At 44.9% G+C, this 25,751-nt stretch overlaps 2 protein-coding genes across 15 annotated transcripts in view; both read right to left on the reverse strand.

Moving 5' to 3' along the window:
* FARP2 (FERM, ARH/RhoGEF and pleckstrin domain protein 2) overlaps nt 1–11,886 on the reverse strand; it is a 272,153-nt gene extending 260,267 nt beyond the window's left edge. Inside the window, exon 1 of the mRNA XM_073360436.1 lies at nt 11,816–11,886. The gene's annotated coding sequence lies outside the window, so the exon portion shown is untranslated. The remainder of the gene's footprint in view (nt 1–11,815) is intronic.
* The window catches only part of SEPTIN2 (septin 2), a 111,846-nt gene that overhangs the window by 57,393 nt on the left and 28,702 nt on the right, over nt 1–25,751 (reverse strand). For 7 of the 14 annotated variants that reach the window (XR_012160865.1, XR_012160864.1, XR_012160866.1 and 4 more), the window contains 4 exons: nt 17,157–17,214; nt 11,816–11,928; nt 8,769–9,348; nt 7,600–8,197 (listed from right to left, as the gene is read on the reverse strand). Coding sequence is in view for 6 of the 14 variants with exons in the window: in XM_073360463.1 (XP_073216564.1) it covers nt 11,824–11,928; nt 17,157–17,214 (163 nt within the window). In the remaining 8 variants the exon portion in view is untranslated. Of the gene's footprint in view, nt 1–11; nt 3,676–7,599; nt 8,198–8,768; nt 9,349–11,815; nt 11,929–17,156; nt 17,215–22,767; nt 24,517–25,751 lie in introns of those variants that run through there. The other 7 variants (XM_073360463.1, XM_073360464.1, XM_073360466.1 and 4 more) reach the window with 5 other exon arrangements.

The raw sequence follows: 25,751 nt of genomic DNA on the forward strand, positions 1-25,751 counted from the left end.
TCCAGTCTGGGTTAGCTTCAGGTAAAAAAAAAAAAAGAGGTTTGAGAAAGAATGGCTTATTTTTTATGTTTCCCATCAAGTCATTACGTAAGTGAATGGCAGTTGCAATCAGGAGCATCAAAAGCCAAGTGCAGAAGAGAAGAGCTCCTCAGAGCTGTCGGGCACACAGGACTTTTCCACCAAAGGAGTGTATGTGTGGAAGCAATTAGCAAACATATAAATTCCATTCATTAAGATAGCAAATCGCAAGAATTTACACTTCCGTTGGAAAAAAGTGAGAACATTTCCTCACTAGAATCAGTAATTTAAAACTCACTCAATAACTAACCATAATGCTCTACTAAAGCTAGCTGTTCAATGAATGCATATTACCCCCCAAACCCCAAGATCTCTCATAAGTAAGGCTAAGATTTTGTTACGGTTATTTTTAGTAAAAGTCAGACAAGTCAGAGGCAATAAAAAGTTCAGAGCCCATGACCTGTCTGTGACTTTACTAAAAATAACGGGGGTCAGGGTTAAGTTGCGGGGGAGGAATGGAGTCAGGAGAGGGGGTAGACAGACAGGAAGAACCACGGCAGGTGAAAGCTCTGGTTCCAGTGGCTGCAATGGGGGCACAGCACGGGGGGCATGCAGCCCCCGCTCCAGAGCTGGCCACAGCTGTGGGACAGAGGTGCACAGCCCTGGCTGCAGCCCTGGGAAGCTGTGAGGGGGGCACACGGCCCCCACTGCAGCTGCCGGGCAAGGGCACACAGCCCCAGCTGCAGAATGGTCCCAACTGCAGCTGCAGCAGAAGCCATGGGGCAGGGGTGCAGCGGCAGGGGGCACAGTCATGGCGGGGCACACAGACCCCACTCCGGAGTTGGCCACAGCTGTGGGACAGCGGTGCGCAGCTGCAGCCTCTGCCAACCTATGGCCACAGTGCAGGGAGAGGGACGGCTCACGGTCCTGGAACGCCACAAGGGGGGTGCACGGCTCCCTCTGCAGCCCCCAACATAGGGCTGGGGCACACGGCCCCAGCTGTAGAATGGTCCCTGCTGCAGCCCCTGGCCGAAGCCACAGGGCTGGGATGCAGCGGGGGAGAGCAGCCACGAGGAGTGCACAGCTCTTGCTCCAGAGCTGGCCGCAACTCCTGGACAGGGGCTAACAGCCTGGCTCCAGCCCCCCACACCCTCCAAGCCACAGGGCAGGGGCTGCAGGGTACTGGTTCCAGCCATCCAGCCCCAGTTGCAGAGCAGGGGCACAGTCCTGCCTCCATCCCTGGCTTCAGCTGCTGAAGTCACAGAGATCTGGTTAAGTCACGGAATTTGTGACTGCCGTGACCTCCATGACTAAATTGTAGTTTTACTCAGACAATTCCACAGGTAGAGCTCAACCTGTGCTATCTGCACTAACTGCATAGTATATTTTTATTCCAAAACAGAAGTTGGCTTAAGTAAGGACTACAGGAAGGGAGCGGTTCCTCAACAAAGGTTATCCACAGGGTTAAATATGTACTTGTCACTTGTGAAATATTATACACACATATTATATATATAAAATAAAAAAAGCTTTCATAGATTTTTTCCTAATACTGGTTATAAATACTATTGCAGTTTAGATGACAGTACTAACTGCAGATGAAATTCACTGAAATGTTATGCAACAGGTTTTCCTTGCAAAATGGACAGCACTTCAAAATGTGCTATGTCCAATGTATGTAACATGACAGTAAGAATTCTATTGTAACTGAGACCATTTGAGAACCCTAAAAGAGCACAGAGGTGCTCAGCTGCACTATTTGAACAAAAAACACTGGGGGGGGGGGTATTTTAAAGTAGTTATTCTAATGACTTCACTGAAGGTTAATATTATTTCTGATCCTTTTATGGTCACTTCTTCAGTAAACCAGTCTGCTCAATATATTGAAAGATTTAATTAACATGGCTTGACATTTTTCTCTGGCAATACTGAAATGCCTTATTACTATCTTTTCTCTATGGAAAAGGCAAAATTTAAACATTTACATTTCTTTCCCTACTAATTTTGTATTCATCCATTTAGCAAGAAAGGACTCATTACTCCTGTGTTTCTGACAAAGCACAAATCAGTAAGGCTGCTACTTAGATGAGTAGGAAGATGAGCAGCTCTATGAAATGACAGCTGCTCTAGAGGCAGCACAGGAGTTCAACACAGAGGCTATTGTGGTGGGTTTTGCTTTAGATAGTAAAAAGATACTCAGAATATAAAGCAATTTATAAACTGCAGCAATTTTAAGGTAGATCAAAATCTGATCTGCTCAGTAGCAGGACTCCTTTAAATTAGTAATTTAGTGACCATTAAAGCAACAATTTGTGGAATTTAACTGCAGGATTAGGTTATGTTATTCCACATCTCTGATATCAATGTAGAAGAGGATGAACAAGGGCACTGCTGTGCAGGAGATCAGAAAGATCTCAGCATTTTGTGATGGTGCCACTTGTATTATCTCTTTGGCACTGGTGGGTTGTAAACACCACTGGTAACTAATTTTGCAGTAGCACATCATGTTATGAAATCTGACTGTTGGCTCTGGAGGGGTAAGTAGACAAGAGGAGTCATTCAGCAAGCAGTATCACTATGTCAGCAACTGGGCCTGTGCTGTAATGGCTATATCATACCCTGCCATAAGCAAAAAAAACATAACATAACTAGATTGAAAGGTGTAGTACAAGCCTAACTCAGGCAAAAAGTATCCCTTACTACCACCTTAATATCTAATGAAAGTAGCTTGAAAGTTCTTCCCCTATTACATTAGGAAAACTATTTTTTGGAAAGCATCTGAAATGAAGGCAGATTTCTCTTTTCCAACCCCGCCTTGTGTACCAATATCAGCATTATTCTGGTTTACTTTTGCTGCAGAGGCACCACTGGAACACACTACTACTTTGTGCTGCCCTACAGCAAATTGCTTTTAAGAAGTTCCCTTCAATAAACTGGAGGATTTTAATTAATGAAACAGAATCCAGAAGATATTTCCCTCAAGATAAAACGTAAATGCAATAAACATTTGCTCCCTAAACTACAGTGTCCCCTTTGACAAGGAATTCGCTCTTATCTCCTCTCTCCTAGTTAAGACAAAGCATACCTCTTTTATAATTAGACACTTGTGATGCCAAGGCAATGGCTATTCAGCACTGGACAAGAAATGAGGAATGGCCAAGAGTCTCACAGGTACACATTTAAACAATGTAAGAAATAGGAAAGAGAATAACTTAACTTGGCATTGGACTCCCTAAGTAGTCAAATATTACACCACTGGACAACCTATAGCAACGGTCACGTCTTTCTAGGTGTAATAAGTAGTATGAATAATGGTGCTACTGAGCTATGCAAATAGATTGACCACTGCTAAGTCAGGTTAGGAAAGGCTCAGTATCATCCATTTTGCATTCCTAATATACTGGATTACATAAAATGAGCTCAATAAAATACTAAATTACTAAACTAAAACTTATCACAATCTCTATATAATGAATAAAATACTGACTGAATACAATCTGTTACAAAGTACATATTACAAATGTTACCATGCATTTGTACATAACATACTAACATGACCTCCAAGTCATAGGCAAAGTGAAAGACATCCTTCCCAGTGAGAGACACCATTGCATCCCAACACTGGAATGTTTCCTCTTAATCTGCATATGAAGTCATCTGCAAAGAAGGCAGAAATATGGAAAGTTAACTGTTAGCTGTTTTGTAACTACACCTTGTATTTAAGAAACTGAACTATGGTGTGTGTATCCATTACTCAGTGCTAACAGTCAAAGATCATCTTCGATATTCCACATGTGGATCTATTAAGGTGCAGTCTACATGATGTCTAAGATTCCTTCCATCAGCCTCACCAGAACACACTTTGCCAGACACACCAACCACCCCCTCTGAATTCTGGAGCATGAGACACTGCCTGTGGGGATAAGGCAAGTTTGTTTTTTCTAATGGTTCATAATGGGGATAAGGCAAGTTTGTTTTTTCTAATGGTTCATAAACACAACAAAGACTAGCATTAAGATTTAAAACCTTAGATCCAGGCAATGTTGGAAAAATGGATTTCCTTTATGCCTAACAATGTTGGGACATCACTATTTAAATGCATTGTGTGACATCCAATGGGGGAAGTTTGATAATGTGACAGATTTTCTATCTCAAAACTGAGGACATAACCTTTTCGTCCCTACTCCCCCAAATCCCTACAGTTCCTAAAGCAGTGTCTCAAATGGTGACCCAGGGAGAATTTTCTGGGAGTAGGCAGAGAGCAGGTTAGTCACATAGTGCTGGATCTGTTTCCAGGTGCTAAACTGAATTCAAAGCATACTAAACATTTCCCAAGTAAGCACTTGCTGTGGTCACCAAAGGGCTCTTATTTGATCACCACTGGGAAGGGAGGTAGACCATGTGATTGAAAGGAGAGGAGGATGCATGGTCTACACTATGAAAGTCTGAAGACCCCTTCTCTATGGCATTCTGGAACACTATACAAATTGTTACACACCAACACAAGACAGAGTAGTGACTCCCAAATTCAGAAGAAGATACACTGAAAATAACTGAACATAAAAAAAAAGTGTTAACACAAAGCTAAGGTTGCATACCTAAGAACCCATAACTAAGGAAATGTGAAATTTAAGGCTGAATGTATAACCTTAACCTTGCTCACTTGCACAAAGCCTAATCATGTGATATTTCTGAAATGCCATTTTTTCCTACAAGAACTTAGTGATTGTACTTAAGTTTCCTCCACTGGGAAAGATAATCATTTATAGGAATAGTTCCCTATAAAAATATGCTTTGTATTTATATAGGGTGTGTGCAGTTAAACTGGGAAATAGTAATAGAGCCAGTAGAAATGTTTGTGTACATTTAACAGAATATGTGCAAAAAGTGTGAGATGTGCACAGTAAAACATACTATGAATTAGGGATGTAAATATTTAATAAGTTAACCATTTAAACGATTACAATTATATTGTTTAACTAATTAAAGTGAAAAGGGACCTGGGCCACTCTGGCTGGTGGTTAATGGTTAGGCTGGGTTAACCGGTAAGACTAATGCTTACTGTTTAATGTTTTACATCCCTACTATGAATGTTCTCTAGAGGTTTCTCAAACATTTGAAGTAAGGCCCATACCCTGAGATATTATCTTGTAGACCACCTTCCCTTCTGTTCATGATCATGCAGAACACCTCAGAGAACAGAGCACCATTTTTTCATCCCCCCCCCCCACGAGAAGAATACACCCATGACAGCCAACCAAATAACCGAGCAGAATGGGAACCAGGACACTGCCTCAGTGTTTTAACACCCTTTCTGAAGGGGACAAAAACCTCTATTCTGGTGCATCTCTAGATTAAATAATTTCTAAAGGGAGAGGGATGATAGATTTGATCACTTCAAGTCCCAGATTCAAGAGCTCTATATCTGTTCTAGATACAGACAACTGCTTTCAGGATAAAAGAGCCCTGAGGCAGCCAAACTTCTGTGACACAACATGTCACCCACCATGCCTCCCTTTCTCAAGGGAGCAGCTACCACCCTCATCAGCATCATGAAGATAAAGCTGATGTCCATATGATTGAGAGGGCCCAGTACTACAGATGGAGAGCCTCCAAACAATCCCCATTCAATTTTCAGATGCTAATTAGCAATAGACCTGTGCAATCAAGTATCATGAATTGTCAAAATCAGATGCTGTCCTGAATCAACTACTAGAATTAACCACATCCATTTTAATATTCATGGATTTGGATATTCATACTACCCCCATCACTGAGACTGCATTAAAGCAAGGACATGAAGTTTTGTTCCCTCATCTCCATTTTTCAGTCAAATAATTGTTTTTAATGTTATTGTAGAATGGATACCTCAAAGTGAGCTGTAACATTTTCCTCCAACCTATGCTGGCAGCAAGTTACATAGCCATGGGGCACTTGCCAAGAAAGTGTGGTCTCCTGCACTCATGAGTCTCAATCTTGAGGCTGGTAATTCAACTTTCCAGTAGAAAGAGGTTTTGAGTTCTATCCTTGAGGGGGCCATTCTGTTTTTCGCAAAGCCACCCCCTTTGTTGATTTTAATTCCCTGTAAGTCATGTCGTCAGTCACCCCTCCCTCCGTCAGGGCAATGGCAGACAATCGTTCCGCGCCTTTTTTCTGTGCAGACACCATAGCACGGCAAGCATGGAGCCCGCTCAGATCACTCTGGCAATTAGGAGCACATTAAACACCACATGCATTATCCAGCAGTATATGCGGCACCAGAACCTGGCAAAGCAAAACTGGGCGAGTAGGCGATGTCAGCGTGGTGACGAGAGTGATGAGGACATGGACACAGACTTCTCTCAAAGCACGGGCCCTGGCAATGTGGGCATCATGGTGCTAATGGGGCAGGTTCATGTGGTGGAACGCCGATTCTGGGCTTGGGAAACAAGCACAGACTGGTGGGACCACATAGTGTTGCGGGTCTGGGACGATTCCCAGTGGCTGCGAAACTTTTGCATGCATAAGGGCACTTTCATGGAACTTTGTGACTTGCCTTCCCCTGCCCTGAGGCACAAGAATACCAAGATGAGAGCAGCCCTCACAGTTCAGAAGCAAGTGGCAACAGCCCTGTGGAAGCTTGCAATGCCAGACAGCTACCAGTCAGTCGGAAATCAATTTGGAGTGGGCAAATCTACTGTGATGCAAGTAGCCAACGCAATCAAAGATCTGCTGATAAAGGGTAGTGACCCTGGGAAATGTGCAGGTCATAGTGCATGGCTTTGCTGCAATGGGGTTCCCTAACTGTGGTGGGGCCTTAGACGGAACCCATATCCCTATCTTGGGACCGGAGCAATAAGCCGGCAAGTACATAAACCGCAAGGGGTACTTTTCAACAGTGCTGCAAGCACTGGTGGATCACAAGGGATGTTTCACCAACATCAACGTGGGATGGCCGGGAAAGGTACATGACGCTCGCATCTTCAGGAACTCTGGTCTGTTTCAAAAGCTGCAGGAAGGGACTTTCTTCCCAGACCAGAAAATAACCATTGGGGATGTTGAAATGCCTATAGTTATCCTTGGGGACCCAGCCTACCCCTTAATGCCACGGCTCATGAAGCCATACACAGGCGCCCTGGACAGTAGTCAGGAGCTGTTCAACCACAGGCTGAGCAAGTGCAGAATGGTGGTAGAATGTGCATTTGGATGTTTAAAGGCGCACTGGCGCAGTTTACTGACTTGGTTAGACCTCAGCGAAACCAATATTCCCACTATTATTACCACTTGCTGTGCGCTCCACAATATCTGTGAGAGTGAGGGGGAGATGTTTATGGCGGGGTGGGAGGTTGAGGCTAATCGCCTTGCTGCTGGTTATGCACAGCCAGACACCAGGGCGGTTAGAAGAGCACAGGAGGGTGCAGTGCGCATCAGAGAAGTTTTGAAAACCAGTTTCATGACTGGCCAGGCTACAGTGTGAAAGTTCTGTTTGTTTCTCCTTGATGAAAACCCTTGCCCCTTGGTTCACTGTACTTCCCTGTAAGCTAACCATCCTCCCCTCCTCCCTTCGATCACCACTTGCAGAGGCAATAAAGTCACTGTTGCTTCACATTCATGCATTCTTTATTAATTCATCACACGAATAGGGGGATAACTGCCAAGGTAGCCCAGGAGGGGTGGGGGAGGAGGGAAGGACAAGGCCACACAGCACTTTAAAAGTTAAAACTTATTGAATGCCAGCCTTCTGTTGCTTGGGCAATCCTCTGGGGTGGAGTGGCTGGGTGGCCGGAGGCCCCCCCACCGCATTCTTGGATGTCTGGGTGAGGAGGCTATGGAACTTGGAGGAGGGCGGTTGGTTACACAGGGGCTGTAGCGGCGGTCTGTGCTCCTGCTGCCTTTCCTACAGCTCAACCATATACTGGAGCATATTAGTTTGATCCTCCAGCAGCCTCACCATTGAATCCTGCCTCCTCTCATCAGATTGCTGCCACCTTTCAGCTTCAGCCCGCTACCTCTCCTTCCGGTCATTTTGTGCTTTCCTGCACTCTGACATAGTCTGCCTCCACGCATTCCTCTGTGCTCTGTCGGTGTGGGAGGACAGCATGAGCTCAGAACATTTCATCGTGAGTGTGTTTTTTCCGCCTTCTAATCTTCGCTAGCCTCTGGGAAGGAGAAGATCCTGTGATCCTTGAAACACATGCAGCTGGTGGAGAAAAAAAGGGACAGTGGTATTTAAAAAGACATTTTATAGAACAATGGGTACACTCTTTCATGGTAAACCTTGCTGTTAATATTACATACATAGCACATGTGCTTTCGTTCCAAGGTCGCATTTTGCCTCCCCCAAGCGTGTGGCTAGCCCCTACACCCTCCCCGTGGCTAACAGCGGGGAACATTTCTGTTCAGCCACAGGCAAACAGCCCAGCAGGAACAGGCACGTCTGAATGCCCCTTTAAGAAAAGGACCCTATTTCAACCCGGTGACCATGAATGATATCACTCTCCTGAGGATAACAGAGAGAAAGAATGGATGTTGTTCGAATGCCAGCAAACATACACTGCAATGCTTCGTTTTACAATGATTCCTGAGTACATGCTACTGGCCTGGAGTGGTAAAGTGTCCTACCATGGTGGACGGAATAAGGCTGCCCTCCCCAGAAACCTTTTGCAAAGGCTTTGGGAGTACATCCAGGAGAGCCGCGAATGCCAGGGCACATTAATAATTAAACATGCTTGCTTTTAAACCACGTGTACTATTTTAAAAGGTACACTCACCAGAGGTCCCTTCTCTGCCTGGCGGCTCCAGGAGGCAGCCTTGGGTGGGTTCAGGGGGTACTGGCTCCAGGTCCAGGGTGAAAAACAGTTCCTGGCTGCTGGGAAAACTGGTTTCTCCACTTGCTTGCTGTGAGCTATCTTCCTCGTCCCCAAAACTTGCTTCTGTTTTGCCTCCATCTCCATTGAAGGAGTCAAACAACATGGCTGGGGTAGTGGTGGCTGAACCCCCTAAAATGGCATGCAGCTCATCATAGAAGCAGCACGTTTTGGGCTCTGACCCGGAGCGGCTGTTTGCCTCTCTGGTTTTCTGGTAAGCTTGCCTCAGCTCCTTAAGTTTCACGCGGCACTGCTTCAGGTCCCTGTTATGGCCTCTGTCCTTCATGCCTTGGGAGATTTTGACAAATGTTTTGGCGTTTTGAAAATTGGAACGGAGTTCTGATAGCACGGATTCCTCTCCCCATACAGCGATCAGATTCCGTACCTCCCGTTCGGTCCATGCTGGAGGTCTTTTGCGATTCTGGGACTCCATCATGGTTACCTCTGCTGATGAGCTCTGCATGGTCACCTGCAGCTTGCCACTCTGGCCAAACAGGAAATTGAAATTCAAAAGTTTGCGGGCCTTTTCCCGTCTACCTGGCAAGTGCATCTGAGTTGAGAGTGCTGTCCAGAGTGGTCACAATGAAGCACTCTGGGATAGCTCCTGGAGGCCAATACCGTCTAATTGTGTCCACAGGACCCCAAATTCGACCCAGCAAGGCCGATTTCAGTGCTAATCCCCTTGTCGGGGGTGGAGTAAGGAAATTGATTTTAAGAGCCCTCTAAGTCGAAAAAAGGGCTTCATCGTGTGGACAGGTACAGGGTTAAATCGATTTAACGCTGCTAAATTCGACCTCAACTCCTAGTGTAGACCAGGGCCAAAAGACAGAAGGTACAAAGGACTGGAGACTTGAAGGATGTGGCAAGAAAAATGGGACTTTAGACCAAATATATGGTTGTAAAATGATAATCTTGGACAAGTTTCAGAGTAACAGCTGTGTTAGTCTGTATTTGCAAAAAGAAAAGGAGTGGCACCTTAGAGACTAACCAATTTATTTGAGCATAAGCTTTCGTGAGCTACAGCTCACTTCATCGGATACATACTGTGGAAAGTGTAGAAGATCTTTTTATATACACACAAAGCATGAAAAAAAATACCTCCTCCCACCCCACTCTCCTGCTGGTAATAGTTTATCTAAAGTGATCACTCTCCTTACAATGTGTATGATAATCAAGGTGGGTCATTTCCAGCACAAATCCAGGGTTTAACAGGAACGTCGGTGGGGGGGGGGGGGGTAGGAAAAAACAAGGGGAAATAGGTTACCTTGCATAATGACTTAGCCACTCCCAGTCTCTATTCAAGCCTAAGTTAATTGTATCAAATTTGCAAATGAATTCCAATTCAACAGTTTCTCGCTGGAGTCTGGATTTGAAGTTTTTTTTTTGTAATATCACAACTTTCATGTCTGTAATCGCATGACTAGAGAGATTGAAGTGTTCTTCAACTGGTTTATGAATGTTATAATTCTTGACATCTGATTTGTGTCCATTTATTCTTTTACGTAGAGACTGTCCAGTTTGACCAATGTACATGGCAGAGGAGCATTGCTGGCACATAATGGCATATATCACATTGGTGGATGTGCAGGTGAACGAGCCTCTGATAGCGTGGCTGATGTTATTAGGCCCTGTGATGGTGTCCCTTGAATAGATATGTGGACACAGTTGGCAACGGGCTTTGTTGCAAGGATAGGTTCCTGGGTTAGTGGTTCTGTTGTGTGGTATGTGGTTGCTGGTGAGACAAGCTTACTTAACAATTGATAAACAAGTTAGATGGTAATTAATGCTCCTAGGCATTTAAAACAACAGTTAGGTGAGGGAGGAAATAGAAGTCATGATTAGAGAGGGGAAATGCCTCTACATGGAATTTTTTCAGCTTGCAACAACTGAGAAAGATCAGATCTGAGGCCATTGTAAGGCCTATTGTTTTATATGGATGTGAGAGACACAGGCACTTACTAAGAAGGAAGAAAGACAGCTTATAAATACCTTCAAAAATACATGGTTGAGATGAAGTTTTTGGCTAGTAAGGCCAAAAGAAGATATAACAGGGAATTGCAGGAGGTCTATGGAGAAGCAAGTATAATAGTAGTGAAACCCTGAGGACTCCAATGGGCAGGACATGTAATTAGGATGACGGAAGACAGACCAACTAAGCATCTCTTGTAAGGACATAGTTGTGGTGTCTGACCAAAGAGAAGATGGAGGAAAAAAATTTAAGTGCTCTTAATGTGAATTACCATCAATGGGAAAAAAATATGCACTTGACAGAAAGATGTCGGGAAGAACAGCCTGGCCAAGGATTTCAATGGTCTACACAGTCAGGGAGGAGGAGGAGATGTGTATTAAATAATTATTTATCCATAAAAATTCTTACTTGTCCTAAGAAAGCAAAAGAATGGGTTAGACAAAGTAGACAAAGTTTGAATGAATATTTTCAGATAGCTATTTAAAATACATACTAAAATGCATTGCTTTAAGTTCACTGTCACCATTCTTTAATTGTCTTTAGTAATTGTCAGAACTGAACTAAGCCAGATTGTCAGAACTGTTCGCCAGATGGAAGCTATCCCCACTATTAGAACAGGAGCACATGACCGTGTTCTCAAGACAAAGCTCAAAACAGAAATTAAGAACTGAATACAGTTCTCTACGTTTTTCTGGAAATTGAAAGTTACATTTGAAAAAATGAAATCAAGTTTTCATAATACCTTTTTCAATCAGAGCATCAATACTCAATTAAGTAAGTTTAAATATGCTTATTCGGTCTTCAAGGTACTGAGTCACTTCACTTTAAAAAACACTTGTGTGAATATTTAAAAATGTAACATGAAATGGACTGAACCTCTTAAACAATCTCAGGTCAACTGATTGACTTTCCAATGCCTTGAAACATCTACTATGGACAATTTATTTTTCTTATTGCAATTATAATCAAATGAAGGTCTTACCAAAGAATTTAAACATGGTGTCCAGGAACTGCACTGCTGTCTCCCTCACCACCTTGCATCTGCATTTGCATCTGAGCCTGCATCCTTGCAATCATCTCTTGCATGCGACGAAGCTGAAAAAGACAAATAGTACAGAAAAAGCCCTTTAGCCCTCTCTCCTAAGCAAGTGGTTCTTCACTGCCACAACGGATTGGTTCCTATTCAATGACAACTAATTTTGATCTTCACTAATACTTTTTTGATGGTTAGTTGTAACATTAAAAAAATATTGCTTTTCTTCACTCACAAAAATATGTAAGTAATTTACTGATCAAAACAACAGGCATCACTTTTGATATTTGGCACCAGTTTCCAAAGTGTGTCTCAGCAGAAGCTTCTACTTCCTCTATTTCCTTTTGGTGTTATTTTCTTAGTTACAGCAATACATTAAAATGGATTGTGTGTGGTGGTGTTGAAGAGCTGAATTAAACTACAGTATTTACAGTCACTGAAGTTATTAGTAAAGCCCCAGTCTGCAAGCTGACTTATGTCCCCTCCACCCATTCCTTGATCCTTGACAGAAAGAGGCAATACATGAAGCATTCCAGCTAGTGAAATAATTCAGACAACTTCTTCTGTGGCAGACAGGGATTGCTGCCAGGAACCCAGTAGTGCTGGTAATCCATCTATCCAGACAAACATATAGGATATTAAAACTAAGAAAAACTTAGATTGGGGTTCTACAAATACAATTCAATAATCCTAAAATGTTTGAGTGTTTAAATGCACAAGTCAGGAAACAACTGTTGAGATTAACCCAACCATATTGCATACATGTAGTCGTCTTAAGTTCTATTTAGGCTATTGAATGATGCTCTTGATAGATTTAAAATAATGGAGCCAATATTGCTCTAGGAACTTTGGTTTTATTATGCCCTTGCTTTTGTGCATTTAAGTTTTCACCCTTATTGCTGCATTAATACGTTTCTGCAATTTATTTTTTTTAATGAAGTTAGCATAATGACCCCAACAACCTTACTCCATCCCAGCCACTCCCCACATTGACAAGCCTGCCACCCCTATGTTAACTACAGTCCTCCTCAAGAGATCATCCCCACTCCAGTGACAAGAGCACCAGTAGAAGGCAGGGGGTTCAGAAGGGGTCTTGTCCTTGTTAAAAGGACACAGAGAAGGGTTTCTGCAATTGTGGGGAGCAAGATGTTTTTCCTGCTGTGAAGGACTACAAGCTCATCTCTAGAACCATAGAATATCAGGGTTGGAAGGGACCTCAGGAGGTCATCTAGTCCAGGGGTCGGCAACCTTTCAAAAGTGGTGTGCCGAGTCTTCATTTATTCACCTTAATTTGAGGTTTTGCGTGCCAGTAATACATTTTAACTTTTTTAGAAGGTCTCTCTATAAGTCTATATATTATATAACTAAACTATTGTATATAAAGTAAACAAGGTTTTCAAAAGAAGCTTCATTTAAAATTAAATTAAAATGCTGATCTTATGCTGCTGGCCCGCTCAGCCCGCTGTCAGCCTGGGATTCCGTTCACCTAGGCCAGCAGCAGGCTGAATGGGGCCTGCGGCCGGGACCCCGGCTGGCAAGGGGCCAGCAGCCAGAACCCCAGACTGGCAGCCAGTCTGGGGTTCCATCCGCTGGCTCCTGTCAGTCAGGATCCTAGCTGCTGGCCCCACTCAGCCTGCTGCCGGTTTGGGATCCTGGCCCTGCCCACAGAGGGGGTACCTACGTTCTCCCTGGTTCTAGCCCGTTCTCCTCCTTTCTCTCTGCACTGAGCTGAGGGTGGGAGTGCACTGACCATAGGGCTGGGAGTGAAGGAGCAGGCTGGGGGCTGGGGTGTAGGGTCTGGCCAGGAGCTAGAATGAGGGAGGGGACTCAGGGTTGGGGCAGGAGGTTTGGGTGTGGAGTGCTTACCAGGGCAGCTCCCATTTGGTGTGAGGGGCACAGGTGGGAATGTGTGTGCGCGGGTGTGTGTGCAGGAGCACCCATTTGGTGCTCAGGGTGGGGGTGGGAATGTCAGGGGCCCAGGGGTCAGGGCAGGAGGCTAGGGTGTGTGGGGGGTGCTGGAGTCAGAGCTGGGTGTGTGTCAGGGGGTGTAGGGATCAGGGTAGAGGGCTGGGTGTGCTTCCAGCCCCCTGCCCAGAGCAGATCACGGCAGGGCGCTGGAGGGGATATGCCCTGATTCCACCACCCCTTCCCCAAGGCCCTGTCTCCACCTCTTCTCTGCCTCCTCCCTGGAGCAGAGAGTGCTCTGCGACTCCGCTTCTCCCCCTCCCTCGCAAGGGCCATCAGTTGATTGGCAGCAGGGAGGGAGAGGCAGGAACACAGCACGCTAGGGAAGAGGCTGGGGAGGGGGAAGCTTGCCTGCCCTGCAGCAGCAGCCAGCAGGACCAAGCTTCTTCACCCTGCCCCCGTGGGGGGGGGGGGAAGAGGGGGGCGCACAGAGAAGAGCAGGCCAGGGTGGGCAGGATTTTTAATGGCACGCTGTTGCCTGCTTGGATCCTGGCCTGGGTTCGGCAGCCGGCTGAGTGGGGCTGGTGGCTGGGACCCAGCAGGCAGCAGCGTGCCATTAAAAAAAAAAAAAAAAAAAAAAAAAGGCTCATGTGCCGTCTTTGGCATACGTGCCATAGGTTGCCGACCCCTGATCTAGTCCAACCCCCTGCTCAAAGTAGGGCCTAATCCCCAACTAAATCATCCCAGCCAGGACTTTGTCAAGCCTGACGTAAAAACCTCAAAGGAAGGAGATTCCACCACCTCCCTAGGTAACCCATTCCAGAGCTTTACCACCCTTCTAGTGAAAAGGTTTTTCCTAATAGCCAACCTAAACCTCCCCCACTGCAACTTGAGACCATTATTCCTTGTTCTATCATCTGGTACCACTGAGAACAGTCTAGATCAGGGATAGGCAAACTTTTTGGCCAGAGGGCCACATCAGGGCGCAAAACTGTATGGAGGGCTGGGTAGTGAAGGCTGTGCCCCCCCAAACAGCCTGGCCCCTGCCCCCCCTCCCAGTTCCTGCCCCTCTCAGAACCTCTGACCCATACACCCCCTCTCTCCCGCTCCTTGTCCCCTGACCACCACCTCCCACCCCTAACTGCCCCCCCCGGGACCCCACCCCCATTCAACACCCCCTACTCCCTGTCACCTGACTGCCCCCGCCATCCACACCCCCACCCTCTGACAGGCCCCCAGGGACCCAGCATGTTATCCAACCCTCCCCCCCCACCCCCAGATTGCCCTGACCCCTATCCACACCCCTGCCTCCTGACTCCCACACACTATCAACCCCCTTTTCCCTGCCCCAGAAGCTACACCCCATCCAACCACCCCCTGCTCTGTTCCCTGACTGCCCCCGGGACCCCCTGCCCCTTATCCAGCCTCCCCCTGCCACCACCCCCTTACCAGGCCGCTCAGAGCAACAGGAGTCTGCAGCCCCGTTGCCTGGACAGAGCAAGCCGCACTGCCCGCGTGGCAGTGTCACTACAGGGGAGGAGGAGGAACAGTGAGGGAGGTGCCGGGGGCTAGCCTCCCTGGCCAGGAGCTCAAGGGCCAGCCAGGATGGTCCCGCGGGCCAGACGCGGCCCGCAGGCCGGAGTTTGCCTGCCTCTGGCCTAGTTCCATCCTCTTAGGAACCCCCTTTCAGGTAGTTGAAAGCAGCTATCAAATCCCCCCTCATTCTTCTCTTCTGCAGACTAAACAATCCCAGTTCCCTCAGCCTCTCCTCATAAATCATGTGCTCCAGTCCCCTAATCATTTTTGTTGCCCTCCGCTGGACTCTTCCCAATTTTTTCACATCCTTCTTGTAGGGTGGGGCCCAAAACTGGACACAGTACTCCAGACGAGGCCTCACCAATGTTGAACAGAGGGGAATGATCACGTCCCTCGATCTGCTGGCAATGCTCCTACTTATACATCCCAAAATGCTGTTAGCCTTCTTGGCAATGAGGGCACACTGTTTACTCATATTGAACTTCTTGTCCACCCCTAGGTCCTTTTCTGCAGAACTGCTGCCTAGCCCCTCGGTCCCTAGTCTGTAGCAGTGCATGGGATTCTTCTTTCCTAAGTGCAGGACTCTGCACTTGAACGTCATCAGATTAGTGGGGGGGAGTTAGTAATGAAAGGAAGTTATTTGACTGATTATCAGAGTGCATGTTCAAATGCAAATTCTAATTGCAGTATGCAATCTCCTTTTGCTTGTAATGCTGTTCACACTTGTCAACGCTGAGTAACAACTATATGCTAAGTGTGAAATTAAACTTTTTGTGAAATTAAACTCACATGGAAAGGTGCCCTATTAAAGTGCTGAAATTCTATAATTACAAGACAAGCTTCTCCCCACTGCCCTGATATGTGGATAATCCTGGCTTAGCAGAACTGTATCAGAGGCAAGAAGATAATTCAGTGTCAACTGTCCATTCAATAACCTGGTGCCTAAGAATGCTCTGAAGGTGCAGACTGATGTCAGTTGTAGCAGGGATTTTGTAATATGGTCACATATGCTCACTATAAATTGGAGTGAGCCCAGGCTCATTTCACAAAGGACTTAAAACAACCAGCAGATGGCAAACTACTTTCTGATCCAAAACAGATATGAGCCGGCAGCCAGGAGATTAAAGGTTCCCAAGGTACAGTCACTACCAGCAGGAGTGAGTTTGTGTGTATGGTTTTTGGAGGGAGGTGAGGGGGTGAGAGAACCTGGATTTGTGCAGGAAATGGTCCACCTTGATTATCATACACATTGTGAAGAGAGTTGTCACTTTGGATGGGCTATTACCAGCAGGAGAGTGAGTGTGTGTGGGGGGGGGGGCGGAGGGTGAGAAAACCTGGATTTGTGCTGGAAATGGCCCAACTTGATGATCACTTTAGATAAGCTATTACCAGCAGGACAGTGGGGTGGGAGGAGGTATTGTTTCATGATCTCTGTGTGTATATAATGTCTGCTGCAGTTTCCACGGTATGCATCCGATGAAGTGAGCTGTAGCTCATGAAAGCTCATGCTCAAATAAACTGGTTAGTCTCTAAGGTGCCACAAGTACTCCTTTTCTTTTCATTACCTTGAGCTATCCAGTCCCCTCCAAGTTGGAATTTTGAAAAAAAAATAAGCTTTGGAATTACCAGAGCAAGCAAGCAAGCAGTTGTGACCATTCTTAAGAGAGAAAGTTTTCATACTCCTGTCACTCACTACTGAAATTGTTTTAACTGTTAAACAAAAACAAAACCTAAAAAAACTTCTGCACTGAGACCACAATGAAATATTTAGCCCCAAAGAAAATAATTAAGGAATGAAAAGTGGGCATTTTTGCAATACACAGCTTGTCTATAAGGAAAGCAGTCTTACTTCAGCTTCTTTTTCCAGCAAAATCTGATCTTTATTCACTTCCTCATCTTCAACTTTCCTAAGATTAAAACAAAGAGGCATAAACATTCATCAATGTGTGTGCCTTCTGGTTCATTTACTTAAAGTGGCAGTTTTATATCTGTCCATAGGTAAGGCTAAGATTATGTCACTAAGGTCTTGGAAGTCATGGATTTCATGACTTCCAGAGACCCCTATGACATTTTCTGCTTCAGCTTCAGGCTACCAGGGAAGCCCTCCCCTCCTTCCACAGCAGGGCTTGGGCTCTCATCCCACATTAGTCTCATTTTGTCAGTTAAAAAAAAAAAAAAAAAAAAAAAACCAAAAAAGTCAAGGTCTTCCGTGAATTTTTGTTTATTGCCTGTGACCAGTCCCTGACTTTTACTAAAAATAACTGACAAAAATCTTAATCTTATGACTACGCAACCGAGAGTCTCATTCTGAACCAGACTTGCAGTCTTCTCTCTCACATGCAGTTTCTTTAAATACACACAGGATTTAGGCACTTTCCTCACATCAACTGAAAAACATTTTTCATAAGAATGAACCTTTTTCAGAGCAAGTACACCGCTTTTCCCCCCCATCCACCTCCCAAAAATAGAAAAAGAAAAACGAACAAAGGAGCTTAACACAGGCACAAGTGAGGAATGCAGAAGGTTACTTGCTGTGAATTAAGACAGCTGTCATCCTTGATCTATATGCAAGACTCAGTACTATTTTTGAACAGTGTTTAAGTGCAGTAATTGATACAATAAAGATAAAGTTGTGTCCATGCAGGTATTTGATTACCACAACAGAGGTATACTAATATCAAACAAAATTTGTTCACCAGCACCTAAATACAATTTACTAGAGATGCTACAAGTACTCCAGTGTTCTCCTCTGTCCTTCACAAGTTCAACCACCTTATTTTCTAAAACCATGTCAGAGTAGCACAGGTAGACCCATCTCAGAAGAGGTGCTAAGGTTCATATATTGACATGACTGAAGCAAAGCAGAAGTTTAAGATGAACAAACTATGAGCATGAGTTCAGAAGTGACATGTTAAAATAACTGGGCATCAGTTTTGGGTTTTCCTAGAGGCCCACTAGGATCTGTGTCAGGAATTTGGCTGCCCCTGCAGCTAGAACTGTTTCCTATAAGATCAGAGACATGAAATAGAACTAGCATATGCCACAGGTTTGATCAACCATATGAAAAGCCATACATTACTATCAAGATTTAAGACCAAGCAAAATGTCTTCTCAAAGTACCAAGTGCAAACCTAGAGCTTTTTCAGAAGAAAGATCCTTCACAATTCCTCATGGCTTCTAAATACCTTGCCATTTAATTCAGAGCTGAATTTCATGTAGCATATCACTGCCATTCCAATAACCTGGGAATTTTATTTGCATTTACCATTGACTCAGTGGGACCAACACCTTAATTCCTTTACTCTGCTATATATTCCATACATAATTCAACTTGCTCAATAAGTGGGTGCATTTAGCAATGTATCTGGTAAGACCTGTTACAAAACACATGCACGCCTGATTAAGTGACTTAAATATGATATAAACCCTAGATATTTTATATGGTGCTCATTGATATACATATCTGAAAGCCTCCCAAAATGAGGGCAGAGCAGCATTCTTCCCTTTCTCCACCTATGGGGCAGTTTGAGAGACACAACAGAATACAGGTTTTTTAAAAGTGCGTATACATCTGTTTGGAGATCTTACTGGGAAAAAGCAAGCTCCAAGCAAATCAGTCTAAGATCAGTTTTGCAGTCATGTGTAGAGGGGTAAGCGGAAGTGGTACAAAGAGCAATATATATTGTTAACACAGCATCAAATGCTAACAACCACTAAAAAGTACAGGAGTACTTGTGGCACCTTAGAGACTAACCAATTTATTTGAGCATAAGCTTTCGTGAGCTACAGCTCACTTCATCGGATGCATACCGTGGAAACTGCAGCAGACTTTATATATACACAGAGAATATGAAACAATACCTCCTCCCACCCCACTGTCCTGCTGGTAATAGCTTATCTAAAGTGATCATCAGGTGGGCCATTTCCAGCACAAATCCAGGTTCTCTCACCCTCCACCCCCCCACACAAATTCACTCTCCTGCTGGTGATAGCCCATCCAAAGTGACAACTCTTTACACAATGTGCATGACAATCAAGTTGGGCTATTTCCTGCACAAATCCAGGTTCTCTCACATCCCCCCCACCCCCATACACACACAAACTCACTCTCCTGCTGGTAATAGCTCATCCAAACTGACCACTCTCCAAGTTTAAATCCAAGTGAAACCAGAACATCTGGGGGGGGGGTAGGAAAAAACAAGAGGACACAGGCTACCTTGCATAATGACTTAGCCACTCCCAGTCTCTATTTAAGCCTAAATTAATAGTATCCAATTTGCAAATGAATTCCAATTCAGCAGTTTCTCGCTGGAGTCTGGATTTGAAGTTTTTTTGTTTTAAGATAGCAACCTTCATGTCTGTGATTGCGTGACCAGAGAGATTGAAGTGTTCTCCGACTGGTTTATGAATGTTATAATTCTTGACATCTGATTTGTGTCCATTTATTCTTTTACGTAGAGACTGTCCAGTTTGACCAATGTACATGGCAGAGGGGCATTGCTGGCACATGATGGCATATATCACATTGGTGGATGTGCAGGTGAACGAGCCTCTGATAGTGTGGCTGATGTTATTAGGCCCTGTGATGGTGTCCTCTGAATAGATATGTGGACACAGTTGGCAACGGGCTTTGTTGCAAGGATAAGTTCCTGGGTTAGTGGTTCTGTTGTGTGGTATGTGGTTGTTGGTGAGTATTTGCTTCAGGTTGCAGGGCTGTCTGTAGGCAAGGACTGGCCTGTCTCCCAAGATTTGTGAGTGCTGGGTCATCCTTTAGGATAGGTTGTAGATCCTTAATAATGCGTTGGAGGGTTTTAGTTGGGGGCTGAAGGTGACGGCTAGTGGCGTTCTGTTATTTTCTTTGTTAGGCCTGTCCTGTAGTAGGTAACTTCTGGGAACTCTTCTGGCTCTATCAATCTGTTTCTTTACTTCTGCAGGTGGGTATTGTAGTTGTAAGAAAGCTTGACAGAGATCTTGTAGGTGTTTGTCTCTGTCTGAGGGGTTGGAGCAAATGCGGTTGTATCGCAGAGCTTGGCTGTAGACGATGGATCGTGTGGTGTGGTCAGGGTGAAAGCTGGAGGCATGCAGGTAGGAATAGCGGTCAGTAGGTTTCCGGTATAGGGTGGTGTTTATGTGACCATTGTTTATTAGCACTGTAGTGTCCAGGAAGTGGATCTCTTGTGTGGACTGGACCAGGCTGAGGTTGGTGGTGGGATGGAAATTGTTGAAATCATGGTGGAATTCCTCAAGGGCTTCTTTTCCATGGGTCCAGATGATGAAGATGTCATCAATATAGCACAAGTAGAGTAGGGGCTTTAGGGGACGAGAGCTGAGGAAGCGTTCTAAATCAGCCATAAAAATGTTGGCATACTGTGGGGCCATGCGGGTACCCATAGCAGTGCCGCTGATCTGAAGGTATACATTGTCCCCAAATGTGAAATAGTTATGGGTAAGGACAAAGTCACAAAGTTCAGCCACCAGGTTAGCCGTGACATTATCAGGGATAGTGTTCCTGACGGCTTGTAGTCCATCTTTGTGTGGAATGTTGGTGTAGAGGGCTTCTACATCCATAGTGGCCAGGATGGTGTTATCAGGAAGATCACCGATGGATTGAAGTTTCCTCAGGAAGTCAGTGGTGTCTCGAAGGTCGGAGTGAAGGTGAGTCGGAGACGTCGAAAATAGGATTCTAGGTCACCACAGAACTGTATCATGTTCGTGGATGTAGAAGCCCTCTACACCAACATTCCACACAAAGATGGACTACAAGCCGTCAAGAACACTATCCCCAATAATGTCACGGCTAACCTGGTGGCTGAACTTTGTGACTTTGTCCTTACCCACAACTATTTCACATTCGGGGACAATTTATACCTTCAGATCAGCGGCACTGCTATGGGTACCCGCATGGCCCCACAGTATGCCAACATTTTTATGGCTGATTTAGAACAACGCTTCCTCAGCTCTCGTCCCCTAAAGCCCCTACTCTACTTGCGCTATATTGATGACATCTTCATCATCTGGACCCATGGAAAAGAAGCCCTTGAGGAATTCCACCATGATTTCAACAATTTCCATCCCACCACCAACCTCAGCCTGGTCCAGTCCACACAAGAGATCCACTTCCTGGACACTACAGTGCTAATAAACAATGGTCACAAACACCACCCTATACCGGAAACCTACTGACCGCTATTCCTACCTGCATGCCTCCAGCTTTCACCCTGACCACACCACACGATCCATCGTCTACAGCCAAGCTCTGCGATACAACCGCATTTGCTCCAACCCCTCAGACAGAGACAAACACCTACAAGATCTCTGTCAAGCTCTCTTACAACTACAATACCCACCTGCAGAAGTAAAGAAACAGATTGATAGAGCCAGAAGAGTTCCCAGAAGTTACCTACTACAGGACAGGCCTAACAAAGAAAATAACAGAACGCCACTAGCCGTCACCTTCAGCCCCCAACTAAAACCCTCCAACGCATTATTAAGGATCTACAACCTATCCTAAAGGATGACCCAGCACTCTCACAAATCTTGGGAGACAGGCCAGTCCTTGCCTACAGACAGCCCTGCAACCTGAAGCAAATACTCACCAACAACCACATACCACACAACAGAACCACTAACCCAGGAACTTATCCTTGCAACAAAGCCCGTTGCCAACTGTGTCCACATATCTATTCAGGGGACACCATCACAGGGCCTAATAACATCAGCCACACTATCAGAGGCTCGTTCACCTGCACATCCACCAATGTGATATATGCCATCATGTGCCAGCAATGCCCCTCTGCCATGTACATTGGTCAAACTGGACAGTCTCTACGTAAAAGAATAAATGGACACAAATCAGATGTCAAGAATTATAACATTCATAAACCAGTCGGAGAACACTTCAATCTCTCTGGTCACGCAATCACAGACATGAAGGTTGCTATCTTAAAACAAAAAAACTTCAAATCCAGACTCCAGCGAGAAACTGCTGAATTGGAATTCATTTGCAAATTGGATACTATTAATTTAGGCTTAAATAGAGACTGGGAGTGGCTAAGTCATTATGCAAGGTAGCCTGTGTCCTCTTGTTTTTTCCTACCCCCCCCCCAGATGTTCCGGTTTCACTTGGATTTAAACTTGGAGAGTGGTCAGTTTGGATGAGCTATTACCAGCAGGAGAGTGAGTTTGTGTGTGTATGGGGGTGGGGGGGATGTGAGAGAACCTGGATTTGTGCAGGAAATAGCCCAACTTGATTGCCATGCACATTGTGTAAAGAGTTGTCACTTTGGATGGGCTATCACCAGCAGGAGAGTGAATTTGTGTGGGGGGGTGGAGGGTGAGAGAACCTGGATTTGTGCTGGAAATGGCCCACCTGATGATCACTTTAGATAAGCTATTACCAGCAGGACAGTGGGGTGGGAGGAGGTATTGTTTCATATTCTCTGTGTATATATAAAGTCTGCTGCAGTTTCCATGGTATGCATCCGATGAAGTGAGCTGTAGCTCACAAAAGCTTATGCTCAAAGAAATTGGTTAGTCTCTAAGGTGCCACAAGTACTCCTGTACTTTTTGCGAATACAGACTAACACGGCTGTTACTCTGAAACTAAAAAGTACGCTTATCACCTATGTAGGCTACAGAAGAGTGATGATGCTGTCAACAATCAGCCTGGCTTCAGGAGCCAATAGCACTTGCAAAGAAGGTTTAAATTTTAACTACTGTGTAAGTAATCCAATGCAAGTTACAAGGGCCACTTCAACTTGAAATTTAGCCAATGTCAAGGTGTTAGAAGTAGTTTCAAGTACTACACATGCCCAAGTTTCCCTGCCGTTTTTTTCCTCCACTCCCCTCTGCAGCGTGAAAGACCCATACAAATTTAAAAATGTTTATTAAAGCGAATGTTAACAAAATTATATAGTACACAGGTTAAGAAAAGAATGTCTGTACATCTCGGTATAATGCTTAGATTATCCACAATACATAGTTTGTTTTAAAAAAGTCATAAGATACATATAGTGCATAATCTGCAATAACCCAAATTAAGGTGAATAAATTTAACAATACAGTTTAGATTTAGAATCCGAATACTCTGGTACATCACTCATGAAAAGTGTTTGAGAGTTGGTTGCAGAAAGCAAATATAGGAATGAGTGTAGACTGAACCTCAGAAATTGAGCATTTAGGGTAGATTGTCCATTTGGAAAATACAACCCATGAGGAAAGTATTTCAGTTACTTTCCCCACTGTACTTCTCATTGGCACTCCAGCTCATCCCTTCTGGTATTGCCGATGTCTGGTGATGTGTTCTATGCAGATGTCCCTCAACCACCTGATGGCATCTGACACCATGAGTTGCCACATCAGCAGAGTGTAGCACTGACCAATTCCACATTCTCTCACTTGCTCATTACTGGGGTCCCATATGCCCAGGGCTCCGACGATCAGCATGTCTGAATCTGGTAATCCTTAGCTCTCAAGGCGTCGCCCAGAGGGGCTAATTTCTCCATCTTTTGAGTTCTGGTGTTGCGGAAGGCTGGGGTCCTGCTCTCCAAGGGCACTGAGATGTCCACCATGATGATCTTCTTCCAGTCCTCACTGGTGATGACTACGTCAGGTCGCAGTTGGCTGTCGGTTCCGGGGATAGTGGAGTTCACGGCAACCTTCTCTACGGGTGGTGGGATGGCTCTGACCAGGCGATCTTGTATGGTGGTGTGTCGCAGCTGCCAGGCTCTGGAATGGGGCTTTCAGCTACACAGGACATGGGGTAGCGTCTCATTGGCATAGCTGCACTTCCTGCATTGCTCGTCCCGATTCCCATGAAGGACGGCTCCATTCAATGGGATGCAGTTGAGCCAGGCCCCGTGGATGAACCTCCAGTCGGCAAATTGGATGAAGCTGCCCCCGGGGAGGAAGTGGTTACTGGCTTCCCACTTGCATGTCACCTCGAATGCCTTGCCCTGGTCCGCCTTCCATTCAGGTTTTCCATGTATTGCCAGCAGATGGCATCCTTCGAGAGCTAGAACCATGCTGGAGAGGACCCTGGAGTGATGCTAGTGTGGCACAAGGACTCCCAGCTCCTGGTATTCCTCACACCTCATCCAGCGGCAGCTGATACACTTCTCTAGCTGTTGCGTAGTGTTGCGGGCATGAGTCCAGAGCGAAGTATGCATATCTAACCATACATTAAGTTTCAGAGTAGCAGCCATGTTAGTCTGTATTTGCAAAAAGAAAAGGAGGACTTGTGGCACCTTAGAGACCAACACATTTATTTGAGCATAAGCTTTCGTGAGCTACAGCTCACTTCATTCGGAATGCATCCGATGAAGTGAGCTGTAGCTCACGAAAGCTTATGCTCAAATAAATGTGTTGGTCTCTAAGGTGCCACAAGTATGCCATACATTAAGTGTTTACTTTATGCACCTGACAACAAACTGATGTTTACTAAAAAGGTAGTAATTTGACACCCAACACTTCATAATACTCAAAGTAAGATACAACCCCTAAACTTATAACTAGATAGGAGACAAAAAACATCTTTAGTGTAATCTAAACAAAACATATTGACTATCCTCATCAATCTGTCAGAGTATCTTGGTGTACACTACCTATTTCCTGTTTTCAAGATTATGAGGCAGAAAGCTCAGCAGTTTTAACTCTACTTTTAATCTCCATGAGATTCTGAGCAACACACAATCCCAGTTAGACCAGTTCTATATTAAAGCTATATATAGACATCAAGCTCTAGAAACACTTGCTAGATAACAGGAATCCAGTTCAACCAAAATCCCTTTAAAGACTAGAGAGGGGTTCCAATTTCAAAAAACAAGGTGGCTGAAAACAGATTAATAGCTTGCTGGTTTGCCTGGAGAAAGAACTGAACTACTATCATAGAGGGGTTGGAACCCATTTCTATTCTGACCCATTAGGTTCTCTCTCCAGTCTTAACAGCAGGGAAAATCCACTGCTGGTTGTGAAAGATTGTCAGCCCTGTTAGTGTGTGATCATGTAACCCTCTAGTGGCTGAAATGTACAAAAGCAGTTTTCAACTTTTTTAAGCCAAGACATACCTGATTAATTTCTACCTGAAACTCAGATCTCCCCCAACTCAAAACAAACATGAATTTTTAATCAAAATGAGAGCAGTCCCTGTCCCCTTCACTCCTGCTGTGAAGGATCTAGCTCTGTTTCTCTAACCCTCTAACCTGCCAGAGAAAAGGGAACTAGCATATTTAAAGTAGGCATCATCTGGCAACTACTCCGCAATATAGGAAAACCATGCAGTTTGCAGGAGGTAAGATGAAGTGCTTGTAGTGGAACCTCAGGTTTACCTGGTGTTTTTAAAGAAAAGAAAACACCTGCCCACACAGTAGAATCTGGTGAGAACATTAAATTCCTTTTCAAAGTAGACTGCCAAGACTGATTTCTAACCCTGGAGGCACTTTCAAGA

Source organism: Lepidochelys kempii, chromosome 9 (genome assembly GCF_965140265.1).
Source record: "Lepidochelys kempii isolate rLepKem1 chromosome 9, rLepKem1.hap2, whole genome shotgun sequence".
NCBI lineage: Eukaryota > Metazoa > Chordata > Testudines > Cheloniidae > Lepidochelys > Lepidochelys kempii.